Below are 17,245 nucleotides of genomic sequence, written 5' to 3'. Positions count from 1 at the left end.
CTCAAGTAAGTGGGAATTTCTTTACAATGTGTGTATTGCATTATAAGGACTGGAAGGAGGATTAGGGAAATATAAACATATGGAAACACAAAATATCAAAATGTTCCATACAGTTACTTCATTGCCCATGGTATGTCTTATTTTCTTTGCTATTGTAAAAATAGGTTGCATTGGTCTTGTGGTTTTTCTTACCCTTGACTTTATTTACCATACTAAAAGTACAAATTGCTTTAGTAGAATGACTTTTCTTTGGAATTATCCTTTCCATCATTTCCATGTTCCTCTATAGAAGTGCCATGTTCCTTCCATAGCCAAATTAAAGATGGGTACATATTTCATAAAATTTCCTTTTCTTAATGGGTCATTCCCCATTCAACCTATTTCAAAGAGTAACCTTATTCCACCCAACATTGACCAGAACTTTTTGTATTCCTTTTCTGCTTTGTTTTACTTAATAGTACTTATCACTATTCTATATTCTATACTTTTACCTGTTTTTTTCATTTTTTCTTTTCTTTTTTTATGTTTTTTTGTTTTTTCTTCTTTTTTTCTTTTTTCTTTTTCTTCTTTTTTTATTTCTTTTTCTTTTTTAAAATACATTTGTCTCTGCCTTCCCCCCTATCTGTTTTGTAGACTGGCTTTCTCTACCATTAGAACATGAGCTCCACATAAGCAGGAGTCTGTCTCTGTTATCTTCACTCTCTGTTCTTAGTTTGTGTTTAGAGTATCTAGATCTATATCTGGTACATTATATTCATTCAACAAATATGTGTCAAATGACTGAACTAAAAAGTCATTGGAGTAGTGTAATAGAGGAAAAGAAAAACAAAGTCATTGGGCCTGAATCCATATATTTGTATTTCAAATATCCTTCAACTAAACACTCATATACTTGCTTCTTCTAGTGTCATTGATAGATGTGTCTTAAGGCAAATTCACTTGTTTATAAACCTACATTGACAATTATGTTCTACATTGACATTACATTACAATTATATATAGAATGTATGTATTTTGTGTGATATTCTTACTTAAGAAAAATATTGTAGGGAGTTATGATAGCTATTATTTCTACAGTTTTTATAATGATTTACAACATATATTTATATGTAATAAAGTATAGGTACTATATTTTAATGTATTAATAATAATCATTATTAAAATAATGAATTATCTCCCATTTGTTGTTACTAAGAAAAACAAAATATAGAAAGAATTCTAGAATCCTCTGCCTATCATTGAAGAAGCTTATATTCTGAAGTGAAGAGAGTCCTATAATGGCCATATCCTACTGAGTTCTGATGAGAAATGTTCTTGATGATCCTGCTATGAAGTGCTTTGCAAATGTCTCCCTGCACAGTTGCTCAACCCTACAAAAAACAAGTTGCCAAAGCACAGTGTGTACACTGAACAGTTGGAGGCTACTGCCAGACTATATATAGCTAACAGAAAAAGGAGATAAAAATCTTCACCTGTTAATAATTAAATTGAAATTGTAAAGATATATTGCATGTTGTTCTATAGGATATATTTTTTGTTTGTTTTTATTTTGGGAAAGCATGAAACTCTCTAGTTAATTTAGAGCAAAATAAGCAAATAAGGTTAATTTCATAACAGGGAAATATCTATCAAATTCATCCCTTCCATGCCATATGGTTTTTAGATGATTTTTAAGCAGAAAGCTACCATGAGGACAATGAAATTAAATTTAGCATATGGGCAGGATGAACAAACTTGAGACAGAAATTGCAAAATAAGGAAAGCTTTTCCTACGCAAGTTGGCATACTAATTTTTTTGCCCTGATCTCACAACCTTACACTACCCAGAGGTTTAAAAATAACAACTCACGTTTTTATGGTTCACACACTTCATGAGGACCAGTTCCCGGTAAGCTCTCTTGGCATGTGTTTGGTTCTGAAAGGGTCTGCTGAGCTTCTTAATGGCCACATTTCTGTCAAGGACAGCATCATATGCAGCACTGCAGAGATTCAAGAGCAATCCAGAATTAAGAACAAAAGAGCCCTTAAATTCCTGCCTACAGAACTAAGAATATGGGTGAAATAAGAAATACTACATTATTTCTTACTCAGATACCCTCTCCTCAGGCCACAGGTCAACAAGGCTGTGAATAAAAATATGAGTGGTCAGTATAAAAACACCTTACTTGCAAGGATATAAATTAAAAAGAAAGAAAGAAAAAGAATCTTGGCAAGAATACACCATATAATTGCATCAGTGAGTGAGAACAAGAGAAGAAAAACAGTGCTCAGCTTTCCCACCAGCCATGCAACTGTGTGCAAGTCATTTTCTCTCTCTGGGCTTGAATTTCTCCTCTAGTGATATGTGAAAGTTAGGTTTCCTCTAGCTCTGCCTTCCTTTGGTTATTTTTAGTGGACATTCATTCTTTCCCTATTCAAAGATACCATTGTTGAGATGTGATGTTAATTGCCACGAAAGCACAGGTTGGTTGATATTCAGAGTTCACCCATTAACAATAGCAAGGCTCAAAATAGGGAATGCAACCACACAGGATTTCAGAAGCATAAATAATATTTATTATTTAAATACAAACATGGCAATGAAAGCCACTTACTATTTGAGAGTGATCATTTATCACGCTTTGAAAAAGCAATCAACACGGTCCTATTTCTCCCGCACTCCGAACACACAGGTCAGGGACCAAATGAGAAAGTGTCTTCTTGGGGTTATACCTAGTGACCTACTAACAAAATTTTTTGTTTTGTTTTTTTCCATCCCTGCAACTCTATATATTATGCTAAATTGTCTGAGTTGCCAGAAAGGGTGTATTAGTTACTAGCAACTAGTGTCCCCTACAATTAATCTATTGAATTGGAAGTGACAACACTATTTAGGGTTAATGCCACTAAATTAAAAGACAGACAAAAAGGATTACTGTGTTGTAAGACAATGATACACTCACAGGATAAGTTTGGACAAAGTCTTAAGAGTCCACTGATCTATGTCTCCATTCAATACTTATTCTTCTCCAAAATGTCTTCATCAAGAGTCTGACCAGGGTCTGCTTGAGCAGCTCCACAAACATGAACCCCTTTAACATTAAGGCAGCTCCTTCTGTTATTGGACAGCTTTGAGATTAGAAACATCATCATTCTGATAAACAGAGTTGTCTTTCTGTGGAATGTATTGATTACTGCCAGCCTTGCCCTCTTGGGCAACTCAAAATATTTTCTTTTCATTATGATAGACCCATAATATTTGAAATCTATTAAAAAACTGAGCACAATGTCTGGCCTCCAATTATTCAGTAATGCTTAGCTTTTCTTAGTTTTCCCCTAAGTCTTTTTTTTTTCTTAAGCTAAATAACACCAGTGTCCTCCCACCATTTGTCAGAAAGTGATTTCAAGCCCCAACACCATCTGGTCAGTTCCCTCTAAATATATTCCAGTCTGACAAAGCAACGCTGTACTGAATAAACTTTGTTACTCTAGGCATGGAGGGTCAGTGAAGATTAGGGTAAGGCTATCAACTCCCTCAGTCTTTCACCAGCCCATTCATTTTTGTTGACACAGTTAATACTAGTAAGTTTATCCTGGCTCTGTTGATAACTACACATCACACACTACTGACTCACAGTGAGTGTATGTGAAATCAAAATGCTGTCTTTTTTAAAATCTGTGCTGCTATTAAACTCTGTATGTCAGCACTGATCCTTCTGTTCTTATTTCTTCTTGTTAACTTACCACTGGCTGTACTTGTAAAAGAATCAGATGGATCTGCAGATTATATGTAGTACACAAGGACAACAATAGTTGATTTGGAGATATAGAAATTATAATTTCTAAAGTTAAGAAATTGTACCAGCAGTAAATTGATCAGAACAGTCACCTTAAAGAGAAAAAAAGTAAAATTTAATCCAAAACAATTTAATTGAAATCATTAAAATATCTAAAGAAAGAATAGCAATCGGTCATAAAAGTGTATAAAAAGGAGTTAGAAAGACAAATTCTGATACTGCCTGGCCAAATAAGAAAGTGCCTTCCAGGCAGGTCCAGGGGTCCCATGTGCCAGCAGCTGTTTACATCCTCATTGCAACTGCAGCCAGTTAGCATTCTGATCACTGTCTCCTCACGCTGATTCTGTCCTCTGACGTCAACATTCTGCTTATCAGCCTCTCTTTCAGAACCTTGCATGCAAGAATATTGCCGATATTTGGTCAGTTTGACTGTTATATTTCTCATAAGTTAATTAATTGGCATCTGGTTTTATATGTGAGTCTTCAGTGAAGCTTTGAAATGTGAGTTTGAGTCCCTGAGGTACTGACCAGATCCTGCAAAATAGTGGGCTAGCCCTAGACTTCATGTGGGATAACGGAGAAATTGCCACTCCTTGGCTTTCTTCACAGGTACAACACTGGCCAGTTTCTCCCAGAAATGTGGTGGCGTTCTCTGTCCCTATTCCCTCTTCCTTGAAGCAGCTTTAGGCATGAATCTCATCATGCTGCTTATCTGATAGGAAGCTGAGGACAACCCACTAACCCACTTGCCCTTTCTGCCTTTCCCCACATTTATAATAGAAATAATAACAATGTAATGTATGTACAGTGCCTCACCCGGAATGAGCACTCGATAAATAATGACTATTGCTAGTTTTAAAGATCAATGTTCTTGCTGGAGTCATTGTGTAATGCTGGGCAAGATAAAGTATAAATTCCTACAGCATGTGTTATAATTGGACCTGAATCTACTAATCAGCATTTCAATCTATTAATTACAAATCCATATAACAATACCACTATCTTGACCACATTTCACAAGTCTGCCCCATGATATAGAAGTTTGAGGCAAAACCTTGTTAAAATCTAGATATGGGGTAGCCATACAGTTCTATTACTTACCACTTTAATAAGCAATCCAGTATCATTTGTTTTTAAGGAATTCTCTGTCTTCATGACCACTGTACCCATTCTTAATGGCTCACAGAATATCTTTTCAAACCACACTAGGACCAATGTCAAGTTTAATAGGTGTCTCTTATCATTTCTTTCTTCCCTCTGAAAAAATAAAACTTTCCTGTCTATAGTTGTGTGGAATGCTGTTGTTTGGGTCATTGAAATTCCATTTGACTCCTCTGTAACATGGCTTCCTTCATCAAAGAGACCTGAGAGTTAAGTATGTAACTCTCAGATATTTTTAAAGCTAGCACTGTGGACTCCAATAAAGTCTTGCCACGCAGATGCAACTATGAGAGATTTGTACGGAAAAGGTGAGGGTGGTCATCTTCTAACACTGCTTGGTTGGCAAGCAAGGTCGTACGGAGATGTGAGATATTCTTCCAAAGCAATGATTCACGTCATTCTCTGGGTGAGAGGAGTTGAGGCACAGCTGCAGTGGACCCCAGGCTCCAGTGCACAGTCACCAGCCTGAAGGAATAATGGTAGCAGCAGAGACGAGTGCTAATTCCAGTCCTATGATTCTTAGTTACACACTGTGTTCTGGAAGCCTGACAGTTGTAGGATACTCTCAGCGGTGACAGCTTCCCTGGTGATTCAGGTCTGGAGTGTCTGGGAGTCATTCCGGGAAGCCCAGACTGGAGCTCACTTCTCTACGCCCTCCAATGATTTTGCAAGCACCCAATTTACCGTATTAAAACTATACTTAATATGTTTCTGTCTCCTGCCATGAACCCTGGCTGACACTACAATCTTTCCCATTTTCTGTAATTCCTGAGTGATTACTGGCAGCAGTTTAGCAAATATATCTACAGACTGGCATCATTGATGCTGCATAGTAGGAAATTAATGCCTGAAAGTTTTTTGTTACTCTTGAGTCATCTTTTTTTAAGAGTCAGTCTGTAGAATCTTACTTTTTTTTCATTAGTTTCTCATTCTTTTATCTTCCTGCAAGTAGAAAAGATTTTTCCAGAAATTTTGCTGAAAATATTCCAGGAATTTTTTACCTACTATACTAACAGCTTCACTTCTACCAGGGTTGTTCAGAAAAGTAAGATACAGCCTTCTGTTGTTATGCTCTGTCACTTCATACAGTTCCATGAAGCTATAAAGCTGTTTACCTACTTAAATGTATTTATATAAATACATACATATATCTCTGCAAAAAAAATTTTATTCTAAAAATATGTATCATTATTATCCTTTTGGCAATTGCAAGCAACCTCTTATACAAATGTTTTTCTTCCAAAATCATAATCATTTATTTGATAATTTTTTTTGTTCTCCTTACCTTTCACATTTAAAAATATTCTTGGACATATTAACATGTTTGTGAGCAAAACCCAAAACAAAACAAAATGAAAAAAGAAAACAAAATTTTAGGCATCATGAGAACCTTATCTCTTAAAAACAAACAAATGAAATACGTATTATTTGAGCATCTGAAGCACCATAAGCCACAGCCTGGCAAGCCCAATTCTGTCCTGGGATATATTCTGAACCCTACATTGCTCTTTCCCATATTCCCACATTCTCGCCTTGACCTTTTCCAAAGGCCTGGTCCGTAATTAGAAGCTATCAAAAAAATCTCCATCCAGTGCACTTGAATATCTCATCTTCACGCCCAAACATTACAGTCCTTTAAGATGCTATTGAGATATCAGTTCCACCACTGACAACCACGTGGGTGAACCTGCTAAGTTTACCTCTGCCTCGGACCTTGGGGATTGTTTCTCCTTTTGCCAGGAATGCTCTTTTCACAGCGTCACTTTCCTGCTCCATCCTATGATTCAGGTTTCAGCCCAAATATCCTCATCAGTAGAGGTTTTTCCTATTCACCCCGTCATAACTCAACAGTTGATTTTTTTAATTGGTTATTTTTGTCTTTGAGTAGCTTGGCTGTATCAGTTTGGTTACATTTTGTTAGGGATGCTTTTGATTATAAGTAATAGAATCCTGACTAATAGTGACTTAGTAATAAAGGCAGTAGTTATATAACAGAAAGTCTAGAAGTAAGCATGCCCAGGTTTCAGGGATACATTATAACATTTGTGGGCCCTAGGCACTTTTGGCTTCTGATGCTCTGCAAATTTGCTCTTAGCATATTGGGGGGGGAAACCAATTACAGATGGACATTAAGTGCATCAAAGGGAAGTGCAGGTCCTGTGATGCTCAGCTAATGTTGCCCTTCAGGAATAAAGAGTTTATCATCCCAGCTCCTGGGAGTGCTGCTGCCAGACACCCCCTCAGTTCTCGACCCGCTTTAGGTACAACTGCTGCCCTCTTCATAGGCAGGCTTCCTTCAGAGACTGTCGAACATGCAGTTGAAAAAGCCTGCCTAGCTCACCCCAGCTCAGGACAGCTTGTCAGGCTCCTTCCATCTTCAGAACTCCCAGGAGGGCCAGCTTAGGCTTCTATTGAGAATACATTGCAGCTAAGCTTGCCCTGCTTTCCTTTCCTTCCATTTCTTGAAGTTAACTCCAAGAACACTCCCTAATAAGTCTGCCACATGCAACCACCATCTCAAAATGTATTTTCTCAGGGAATACAGCATGTGACAAGCAGTAACTCATGGTAAAATACAGCAATGAACCATGAAGCTCACCTGAATCCTTCTCTAAGCAAAAGACAGATCGCCAAACTCAGAGCTCAATGTCAAGAAAAGTCATTTCACCTTTGCAACAAACTAATCTAAATGACCAGGCCCAGTTATATATATTCTGATTAAAACCATTTTCCATTTGATGGACAACACAGTTGAAGCAGGACCACACAGGGGGCTCAGGAGCCAAGTCCTCAAAACAGCAGCCATACACTGTAACTGAACCAGTACTTTGTAGCCCTCTAGCAAAACTAGTGACAGGGAATCTCACACAAAGACATCTCCTTGATGAAGAACATGGAACAAGGCTAAACAAACTCATTGCCACAAAAATTAGAGCAAGATACAAAATTAATATCTAGAAATCAGGTACATCTTAATATACCAGTAACAAACCCTCATATTTTAATTTCACTTATATCCATGTTTGTTTTAATACAAAATCTCATTTTCCTATCAACATTTCAGTCTCCACATGAAATTTGAGTTCCAGGAAGACCTGCCATGGTCCTCATGGGGCCTGAGTACCCCTGGAGCACAGCACCTGCGCCGCGCCCTGCCTGGGCCCCGCCCTGAAGCTTGAAGACTCTGGTTTGAAAATGGGTTAGGTTTCTTTCTTACTAAAATGTTATTAGCATTTTATATAACAATAATGTGACTATATTTTCTTCGACCAGTAGTATTTTCCTAATATCAAATCATTTACCAGATTCCTTTGAAAATTTAGATGAATTAGAATTAAATTCATCCTCACTGTTTTAAAATTTTTATTTATTGACTTTTAGAGAGAGAGAGAAAAAAAACTAATTTGTCGTTCCACCCATTTATGGATTCATTGGTTGCTTCTTGCATGTGACCTCACCAGAAATCGAACCCGCAACCTTGGTGCATGGAGACAATATTCTAATTAACTGAGCCACCCATGCAGGGCCTATTCATCCTCACTGTTGATTGAAGCCGCCTAGGTAAACAACGTAACTGTTGATACTAGGTCAAAAGAGACCTATACATAAGTCATTTTGATTTTATTGCAGTGTTACTCAAGTAATCCTAGACATGAAGACTGGTTTTCTTTTACATGCTGCCATTAATTTAGGCTGTAAAACACTGGCTTTCTAAACTTTATGCATGCAATAATCTTATAAGATAGGCACTCGTATTATCCCCATTGTTCAGGTGAAACAAACAAGCTTAATAGCAACCAGTATTTATTAATCCTAGGCAGTTTTTCACTCACTCATTTGCTTCCATACTTCTGAATACTTTATATATACTCACTTGATCCTCAATAAAACCATATGAAATGAGTATTACATTAATCTTGTTATAGTTATTTTTACTATTCTTGCAATTTCTCCATGTTTGAAATTATTTTGAAATAAAAGGTAAAGCATTTTTGTTATAAATATATAGAAGTACAACACACATTTGAAAAATTAAGATGTAACTGATATCATATGATTGTGACATTGTAAGATCTTTTAAGTTTCCTTTAGCTTTTTGTTTGTTTTTTAAATGGAAAAACAAAATGTGGTTTATTTATTCAGTGAAATATTATTCAGCCATAGAAAGAAATGAAGTACATGCTACAACATGGATGAACCTAGAGAACAAAATGCTAAGTGCCAGAGCCTGTCATAAAAGTTCACGTTACATGATTACAATTATAAAAAAATGTCCATAATAGGCAAATTTATAGAGACAGAAAGTACATTTGTGGTTGCTTGGGCTGAGGTGAGGGGAGTGTTGGGTAGAGAGGGGAGTGATAGTTAAAAAGTACAGGTTATTTTTTAGATGACAAAAATGTTCTAAAGTGGATTTTAGTGATAATTGCACAAATATGAGACTATATTAAACACCATTGAACTACACAGCTTTTTGGAACCTATTAGAATTTTCTACATTTTCTTTATCCCTATTAGTAAAGCAAAAACTACACATATTTGCAAACCTTCACACTAAGACTGCAGCTTTTCTAATTCTGATCAACAAATAGTTAAGTAATATTTAATTAGATAATTGAGAGAGTGATAATAAAAGAAAATCACTTCATGATAATAACTACAATTTTTGCATTTATTTTCTGGACAGATAGTAACATTATCTTGTATTTTTACAGAAATTTGGTGAACTAGAGCTAAAGAAACTGAGGCAGAGAATGGTTAAATAAAACTAAATAATTAGTACATGAGTGATCTGAGGATCAAATTTTTCTCCTATTAAAGCTTTACTCTTGGTTTATAAAAGGAACAAAATTAACCTTTCAGAAAATTCTAAAAACCAAAAGCGTAGAAAAACCATGAAATTGTTTTTGATAAGACTAATTTATTTGAGAAATGTGGTACAACCAGATAAATGGATATTAAATGCTGCAGGTGTGGGTTGTACTGTGCTAGTTTTAAACAAACATGATTGTTCGGACAGATTTGGTCTGTAGTATCCTTCTCATATAGCCTCTGTCCCATTTCTACCATTTAAGCTGTGACAGAAAATTGACACTTCGAGACCACACAATGGGATTCCTTTGTACAACTATTAAAAAGTACCACACCAATCAAATACAAGTATTGATTTTACTCCTAAATGCATAGCCACCGTTTGTACTCTTCACTTCTTCCTGTTAGTTGGTGTCATTAACAACCTGTTTACTGACCCCAAATGTATTTCCTGACCAGCTGGTTTTAAGAGCCCTCCCACTACATCCTGCTTTTGTGGTGTCATGTGCACTTAGTTTAGGAACACAAGGTACCCAACGCTAATAAGCACCAAAATGGAAAAAAGATTTATTTATATTCTCTTTTGTGATGCATTCTGAGTTTAGAGAAGGGTCAGAATGTACAAGATTCTCTTTAAGAGTAAACATTTTCTTTTCACAAAAGTTCTTTCTGTGTCATTTGTAAAAATGAAAGCCTCATGTATGAATGTATGTGTATTGTGTATGCGTGTGTATTTTTATTAATCATCTTATTCTGGGATACCATACTAATATATGAATGAAACCATTTGAACACTTTTATTTTGTCTCCTCCAGTATTAGAAAAATAATACTCCTGTCTTTTGGTTAAGCACTGTAAGGAAATGGAATTCTAGTCTGGTATTTCTTTTTAATTTGAACTTATACTCATTTTTGAAAATCAAGTTCTTTTAGGACTATTGCATGGTTATCATTTTATTGAGTCAACAAAATTTACTGATCTTCTGCCATATCTTTATTTTTATTTATTGAATATTTTTATTTGGATAAGGTAAAAGCCTTCATAGAAGAAGGTTAAATTTAAAAGTTAATAAATCACGTCATATGTTACAAAATTAAGCAAAACCTTGCTAATGTTTATTGTAATAGTTACCAAAAATACAAGTTCTAATACTTAAAGAACTGTAACATACTGGGGAGTACAAGATAGAAAAATAAAATGCAAACTAAATAGAGGTCAAAGAGAGAAAAATATTAAATGATAATAGAAAGGCCTAATTTTAAGGACATATGTAAGATGGAAAAGAGGATAATTGCTAGAGGTGATGAAATGCAGGGAGGTCTAGGTACAGGTGTAGGGATTAGTTTACACGAGATAAAACACTGCATAGCAACATGGGAAAAGTAGATTTAATGGGCTCAGATGTCACTACGTAGGTAGATATGATGGTGGAGGGGAGCTTGTGAGTGCTCATTTCTGTCGGCTTTTGGTTTTGCAGTGAAATAGAAAGCAAGATCTTTAGCGAAGAGAAGAGTTAAGAGTTTTGAGGGAAGAGTGAAGGAATAAAACTGTTACCTGGAGTGGTAGAAATGTAAATGCACTAGAGATCCTGGGCAGTGACCAAGGCCCACTTAATCTCGTTGGTCACAAATTTAAGCATGAGCAGTCAAAACAACAAAATGCTTTCTCTCCACACCACGTTCATCAATCTTAGTGCTGAGGAGTTACATTTAATCAGAATCTGAGTCTGCCAAGAAGGAGGAGAGAAGATAGTTGAGATTTTATACAGGGACTAGATTATGAGACAGAACGTGTATGCTGTGGAAGGAGGAAAAGGAGTATATGAGGGTGGTCAGGAACAGAGCAATGATGTCAGATTGTAGATTGCAGGTCCTTTTGGAATTGAAGAATTATTGAAAATGTGTACTAATATCAAATCTAATGTATCACTCCTTCTAGAAATAAAAATTTCAATTGAGAGTTAATTTAGCTATTTTCATAATTGAAAACACATACAAACAAAATCTGGTGGGTATTTTTGCTTGTTTTTATTATTGGGCTAACAGGCATACAGAAAGTTTAAGAGTCAAGGAGAAATATGGAAAATAATAAAGAATGATCACTGTTCATGTGGCATTGCATTTGAAAATTAAATAAAACTCAAATTACATGTCAAGACTTATATATTAGTTATGAAAAGCACAGTTACAGAAGTACCTACTTAGCTAAGGATTTAGCCTCCATACTAGTCTCTGTATTTTTAAAATAAAATTGTAATTCTTCTCCAGTTTATATCATGAATTATAGCTTGTTGCAGTTTCAAGGTAGAAAATGAGAGAAAAAAAAAAGGCCCGACAAGCTTCTGATCAAATTATTGGCAGAATGTTGTTGCAAAAAATGCAATTAGTCAATGTTTCAACATAAATCCTGTTTATGGGTCAGTAACTAATGTAAAATGTTAATGTTAAAAAGTGTTCTGTTTTCCATTAAATATTTTTTAAGTCATGTTGTTTATGAGACAATATAAATAGCTTTTTACATAAATGCTGATATTGACTATCAAAATACCACATTTAAATTATGAAACAATACTGAAATACTAACAGAATACACAGTCAACAATATTTGATAAGAGTAATGAAATAAATTAAAGTGTATCAGATCAGAAAGGAATTACCAAATGTAAACTCAATGGAATACCAACCTCGAATTTAGCCCCATTGGTCACCTCATTTTTCTTCTGTCTCTAGTTACAAGGTAAGATACTATTCTAGCCCATCTAGGTCTCAAATAATGAATTAATAAGTGACTAAAGTAACCCTTCATACTTCAATAAAATTTAGATACAATTTTTCTGTAATTTTATTACTAATCCATGTTGAGTCAAACTACTGAATATTATAGTAATTATTCTTGTAATGACTTTATATTGTCCTTTATCAACTGTTGAAAAGATAACCCAAGCAGAACACATTATTTTTGTATTGGGAAATGCACCTAAAGAAGCATTTTTACTTATTGAAGATTCACAGCTTATATGACCTTTGAAACTATATATCAATGCCCTGGCTGGTGTGACTCAGTGGTTTGAGCGTCAGCCTGTTTCTCTCATACTCGTCAATGTTTCTCTCCCTCTCTTTCTTCCTCCTTTCCTTTCTCTCTAAAAAATAAATAAGATGTTTAAAAAGATAAAATAATCATAAAAAGAAACTGTAGATTGACTATGATAATCATCAAAAATGCATTTTCAAAACTAGGAAGTCAAACTGATTTATTTTTTCATGTAGTTCAGCAAAAATTTGCCCTACCATTTCTGATCTTAGTCTCAAAGTTGACTCTTTTAATTTACAAATAATATAAGGTTTAAAAGAGCACGTTATGTTGTTTATAGTTCAATTTTCTAGGGTTAAGACCACTGTCTCTTCATACTCCTGCTTCCCTTTCATCAACTGCCCATTATATCAGGTAGAATTGGGGCGGCTACAGACATTTTGGAATAGACTAAGTGGAAATTAAGTTAGGAATATATTTATCTTGGTTCTGTGAGACATTATATGCAACTTTTCCTGGTATAGGTATGATTTCTAAAAACATTGCTAACACTGGGTCCACTCACCTGGTGCCCAGTCTTATGGAAGTGACAAGGCCAGAAGTTAAATCACAATTAGAACATTGCCTGACACTTGAATTATGTAGGTACGGAGGCAGTGGTTAAAAAAAAAGTTTGAAATACTATATGAACCCAGAAGTTTGTCTGTGAACATTTTCAACTAGTGCAGCCCATATATTAAAGAAACTAGAGAGTTTTCCCAAATTTGGCAATTCTAAATATGAAGTCTGTCTGGAAAAAGTCTAGCCATTGTTAATATAACAAGTATGGTTTATGCAACATCGATGTAACCTGGCAGCCAAGGAGAGTGGACTGGAATGAGCATACATGAACAATGACAACTTCACTATACTCGCAAGTGGGGGTGCTAGATGGTGTTGAGTAAGCATGTGTGCTGTGTGGCCATCATATTCAAAATAACTGAGCAAGTAGAGCAATAAATTGCATCATATTTTGTGTTAAGCTTGAATATTCCTCCGTGGAAACTATTCAGATGATTCAGAAGGCTGCAGCCATGGGCAAATGGTGATTGGCAGCTACATCAGGAAAACTTACTCACTCATGCATCATGCCTGTGCAGTTTTTAGGCAAAACATCAAATTACCCAGCTGACTCAGCGCCCCCACAGCCCACATTTGGCCCCCTGCAACTCTTGGCTTTTTCCAAAACCAAAATCACCTTTGAAAGAGGAGAAATTTCAGATCATTGATGAGATTCAAGAAACTATGATGGGGCAGCTGATGGTGACTGGGAGAACTGTGTGAGGTCCCAAAGTGCCTACTTTGATGGGGACTGAGATGTCATTGTCCTATGTACAGTGTTTCTTGTATTTTGTGTCTTCTTCAATAAATGTCTCTATTTTTCATATTACATGGCATTCTGGTCAAGTCTCACATATATATGACATTATCAGTATGAAATTGTGAAGCTGAAAAATATTTTCTGAAGTATCAGCAATAAAATATATGTTTCTATTCCTATAACCAACTATTATAGGAGGGAGACTGAATTTTATTCTGTTTTCTCTATAGGTAATGATGTTACAAAGTAATTGTCACATGAAGACATGTTGAAAGAGTATGCAGCCAAAAATATAGTAAAAAGAAGTATTATATCAGTTAATTAATAAAAATACTATTTTCCTGGATTTTATGATTCTGTGGTATTTGTCAGCTTTTGTCAGTGTGCAATTTCTTGTAAGTTTTTTCGAACAATTGATTTATTTTTTTTATTAAGGCTTTACTTTTATTAGAGAAGTATTAGGTTCACAGAAATATTGAGAATAAGGTACAGCGATGGCCTATATACCCGTTTGCCCTTCCCCTTTACACACACACACATAGCTTCCACCATTATCAATATCCCCGACTAGAGTGGTACATTTATGAACCTGAGGCAGGAGACAGCATAGGAAGAACATTGAGAGTGCGCCATTGTTGCTGACCAGCATCTAACGTCCTGGTTTCCAGGAAATACCTTTTGGCATTTACATAGGATGAATAGTAAACCAAGGCAGGAAGGAGAAAAGCCCTTGATATTCTATATATTACCTCCACTATCTGGAAAAGAAAGCCTTAGTGCTTTCATCCCAAGGCCTGAAAGGTCAAGGCCAGAAAGGGTTCACAGTGTCCAAAAGAAGCAGCTCATTAACACCATTGGGTATTCACACCTGTGCCCCCCAACAGCAGGCGTGACCTTTATCTGTCAGTCAATATGTAACCCCCTCACATCCATCCTGCCAACAATATCAGTCCTCAGGACAAAGGACCGGGGGCACACTTGCCACCCTGGCCTTTGGCCACCCTTCCTTTTGTCACCCTTACCCTGCTTTGCCCTGAACCCATGCCTTTCACCCTGGCCCCTCCTCAGCAAGACCTATTCTCTTCCAGCGAACACATCACCAAGAAACCCAGCTTGCATAATAATAAATTTGCTGATCGTAATTCTTTACAGCATTAGCAAGAAGAACCAGGTCTCTTCCCTTAACAAACCTACATTGACACATCATTATCTCCCCAAATCTATAGTTTCTATTACCATTCATTTTTAATGTTGTACATTATATGGGTTGGATGGAGCCCTCATAAATTGGATGAGTGATTTTACGAAAGAGACCCCAGAGAGATCCCTCTCCCTTTCTGCCATATGAGGTTATGGCTGGAAAGCACTGTCTATTGACCAGAAAGCAGACCCTCACCAGACACCAAATCTACTGGCACCTCGATCTTGAACTTTCCACTTTCCAAAACTATGAGAAATAAATTTCAGTTTTTTATAAGCTATCCAGTCTATTGTATTTTTTAATAGAAGCCCAAAAAAGATTAAGACATATGTCTATAGTTTTATGTTTAGAGAAGAGTTTGAACTTAAAGATACTCTATTTGTGGGTATTAACATATACAAATCCTGTGTTCCTAGCCAGAATTTTTGGTTCAGACTTAGGCTCTAGAGCCAAACATCTTCACTGTGGTTCCATGGGAGATTCAGTCCTTTTCAAGAATGTGTGAACAGTTGAGGAGATATTGCATTTCAACTCTAAACATATTTTCTGCTGAAAGGCATACTTTAAAACAATGCTTCTAATGTAACAAACAGCTACATAAACATAGAATGGGAAGAAAAGTTAAGAGTTTATTTAATCCAACATTCCACCAAATAAAAAATTTATATAAAATATGTCATCTTTATTAGATATTCATCCAGCTAGCTTTTTCTTAAAAACTATCAGGCTCTTCACTTTTGTAAGGAAGACAACCCATAAATGAATAGCACTGACTCTGATAAGGTTCTTCATTAAATTGAACCAGAACCTAACTCCTACTAATCCTATGTATTATTCTCTGGAGCCAAACTGAGTAAGTTTACTCATTCATGGACATAGACAGGTGTGTTCAAATATTTGAAGATTTTATGTCCCTGAAAAGTCAACCTCTCTCCAAATTGCATTCCTAGCTCTAGATTCAATAACCATTCCTTTCCTATGTATACTAAGTGTAATTATTCATGCCACTAAGTAGAAAAGTTTTGTCAGATAAACTTTAAATTTTAGACTTAAATGTCTAATTTGAACTTCAGTTAATGGCAATTAATCATCAAATACTGCAAATGACATTAGTCTCCACCTCATTCTCTCTATCCCATTGCCATAACTAACACACACATACAACTCTTGTTGCTAGATATTTGAAACTAGGTAATTAATTCCTAGGCTCCCAGGCTCTGCTTTCTACCAGATGCACAATAAATATCTAACGAAGTGCTAAAACCACCATTCTTGTTAGCAGCAATTTTCGAAAGGGAAGAAAAAGCACACTGCGCATTTCTATAAATAGTAAATGATCTACATATCAAGAATAGGAATTTTTAGCTAGAAAGATTGTAATCATTAACCAATAAGGAAATTGAGGCTATGGGGAAAAAAATCTTTTTCAGGTATAAGGAAGTTGAGGCTAAGGGAAAAAATTAACTTACCAAAGCCTCACAGCTTATTTGTGACCCAGATCCTACAAGATCTTGTCCCACGTTCTAAAGAGTTCAGCCACACTAAAACATACAAGTCAAGCTAAGTATAGTTAATCACCAAGATTTACATGAAGACATTCTGAAACCATCTTACAAAAAAGATATTGTTTACAAAAATGCTAATATCTTACAAAAATTTAAAAAATATATAGTTCCACGGTGAACTTAAGACACTTGATCATTTAATAAGACACTAACAGGTACAGTACATGTCTCAGATGTAGTGACACAAAATAATCAATCCCTTGTACTGTTGTAACCTGAGAAAATTGTGTCATGAAGTCCGTCTCTTTGTCAGAGGTAGAGGGAATTCTGTGTTCAATTTAAATACTATTCAAAGTTACTCTTTCTAGCCAAAAGAAGTTAAAACACCATTCTCTTTTTG

General features: G+C 35.7%; 1 protein-coding gene across 11 annotated transcripts in view; it reads right to left on the bottom strand.

Moving 5' to 3' along the window:
- The window catches only part of MAPK10 (mitogen-activated protein kinase 10), a 324,322-nt gene that overhangs the window by 91,284 nt on the left and 215,793 nt on the right, over window positions 1–17,245 (bottom strand). For all 11 annotated transcript variants that reach the window (XM_054591772.1, XM_054591774.1, XM_054591779.1 and 8 more), the window contains one exon: window positions 1,850–1,979. In XM_054591772.1, the coding sequence (XP_054447747.1) occupies window positions 1,850–1,979 (130 nt within the window). The remainder of the gene's footprint in view (window positions 1–1,849; window positions 1,980–17,245) is intronic.

The sequence above is a fragment of the Pteronotus mesoamericanus genome, unplaced genomic scaffold, assembly GCF_021234165.1.
Source record: "Pteronotus mesoamericanus isolate MK-2021 breed Mesoamerican mustached bat unplaced genomic scaffold, CSHL_Meso_final scaffold_232, whole genome shotgun sequence".
NCBI classification, from domain to species: domain Eukaryota; kingdom Metazoa; phylum Chordata; class Mammalia; order Chiroptera; family Mormoopidae; genus Pteronotus; species Pteronotus mesoamericanus.
The sequence above is the reverse complement of the archived record's forward strand: the minus strand, read 5'-3'. Positions and strand labels throughout refer to the sequence as shown.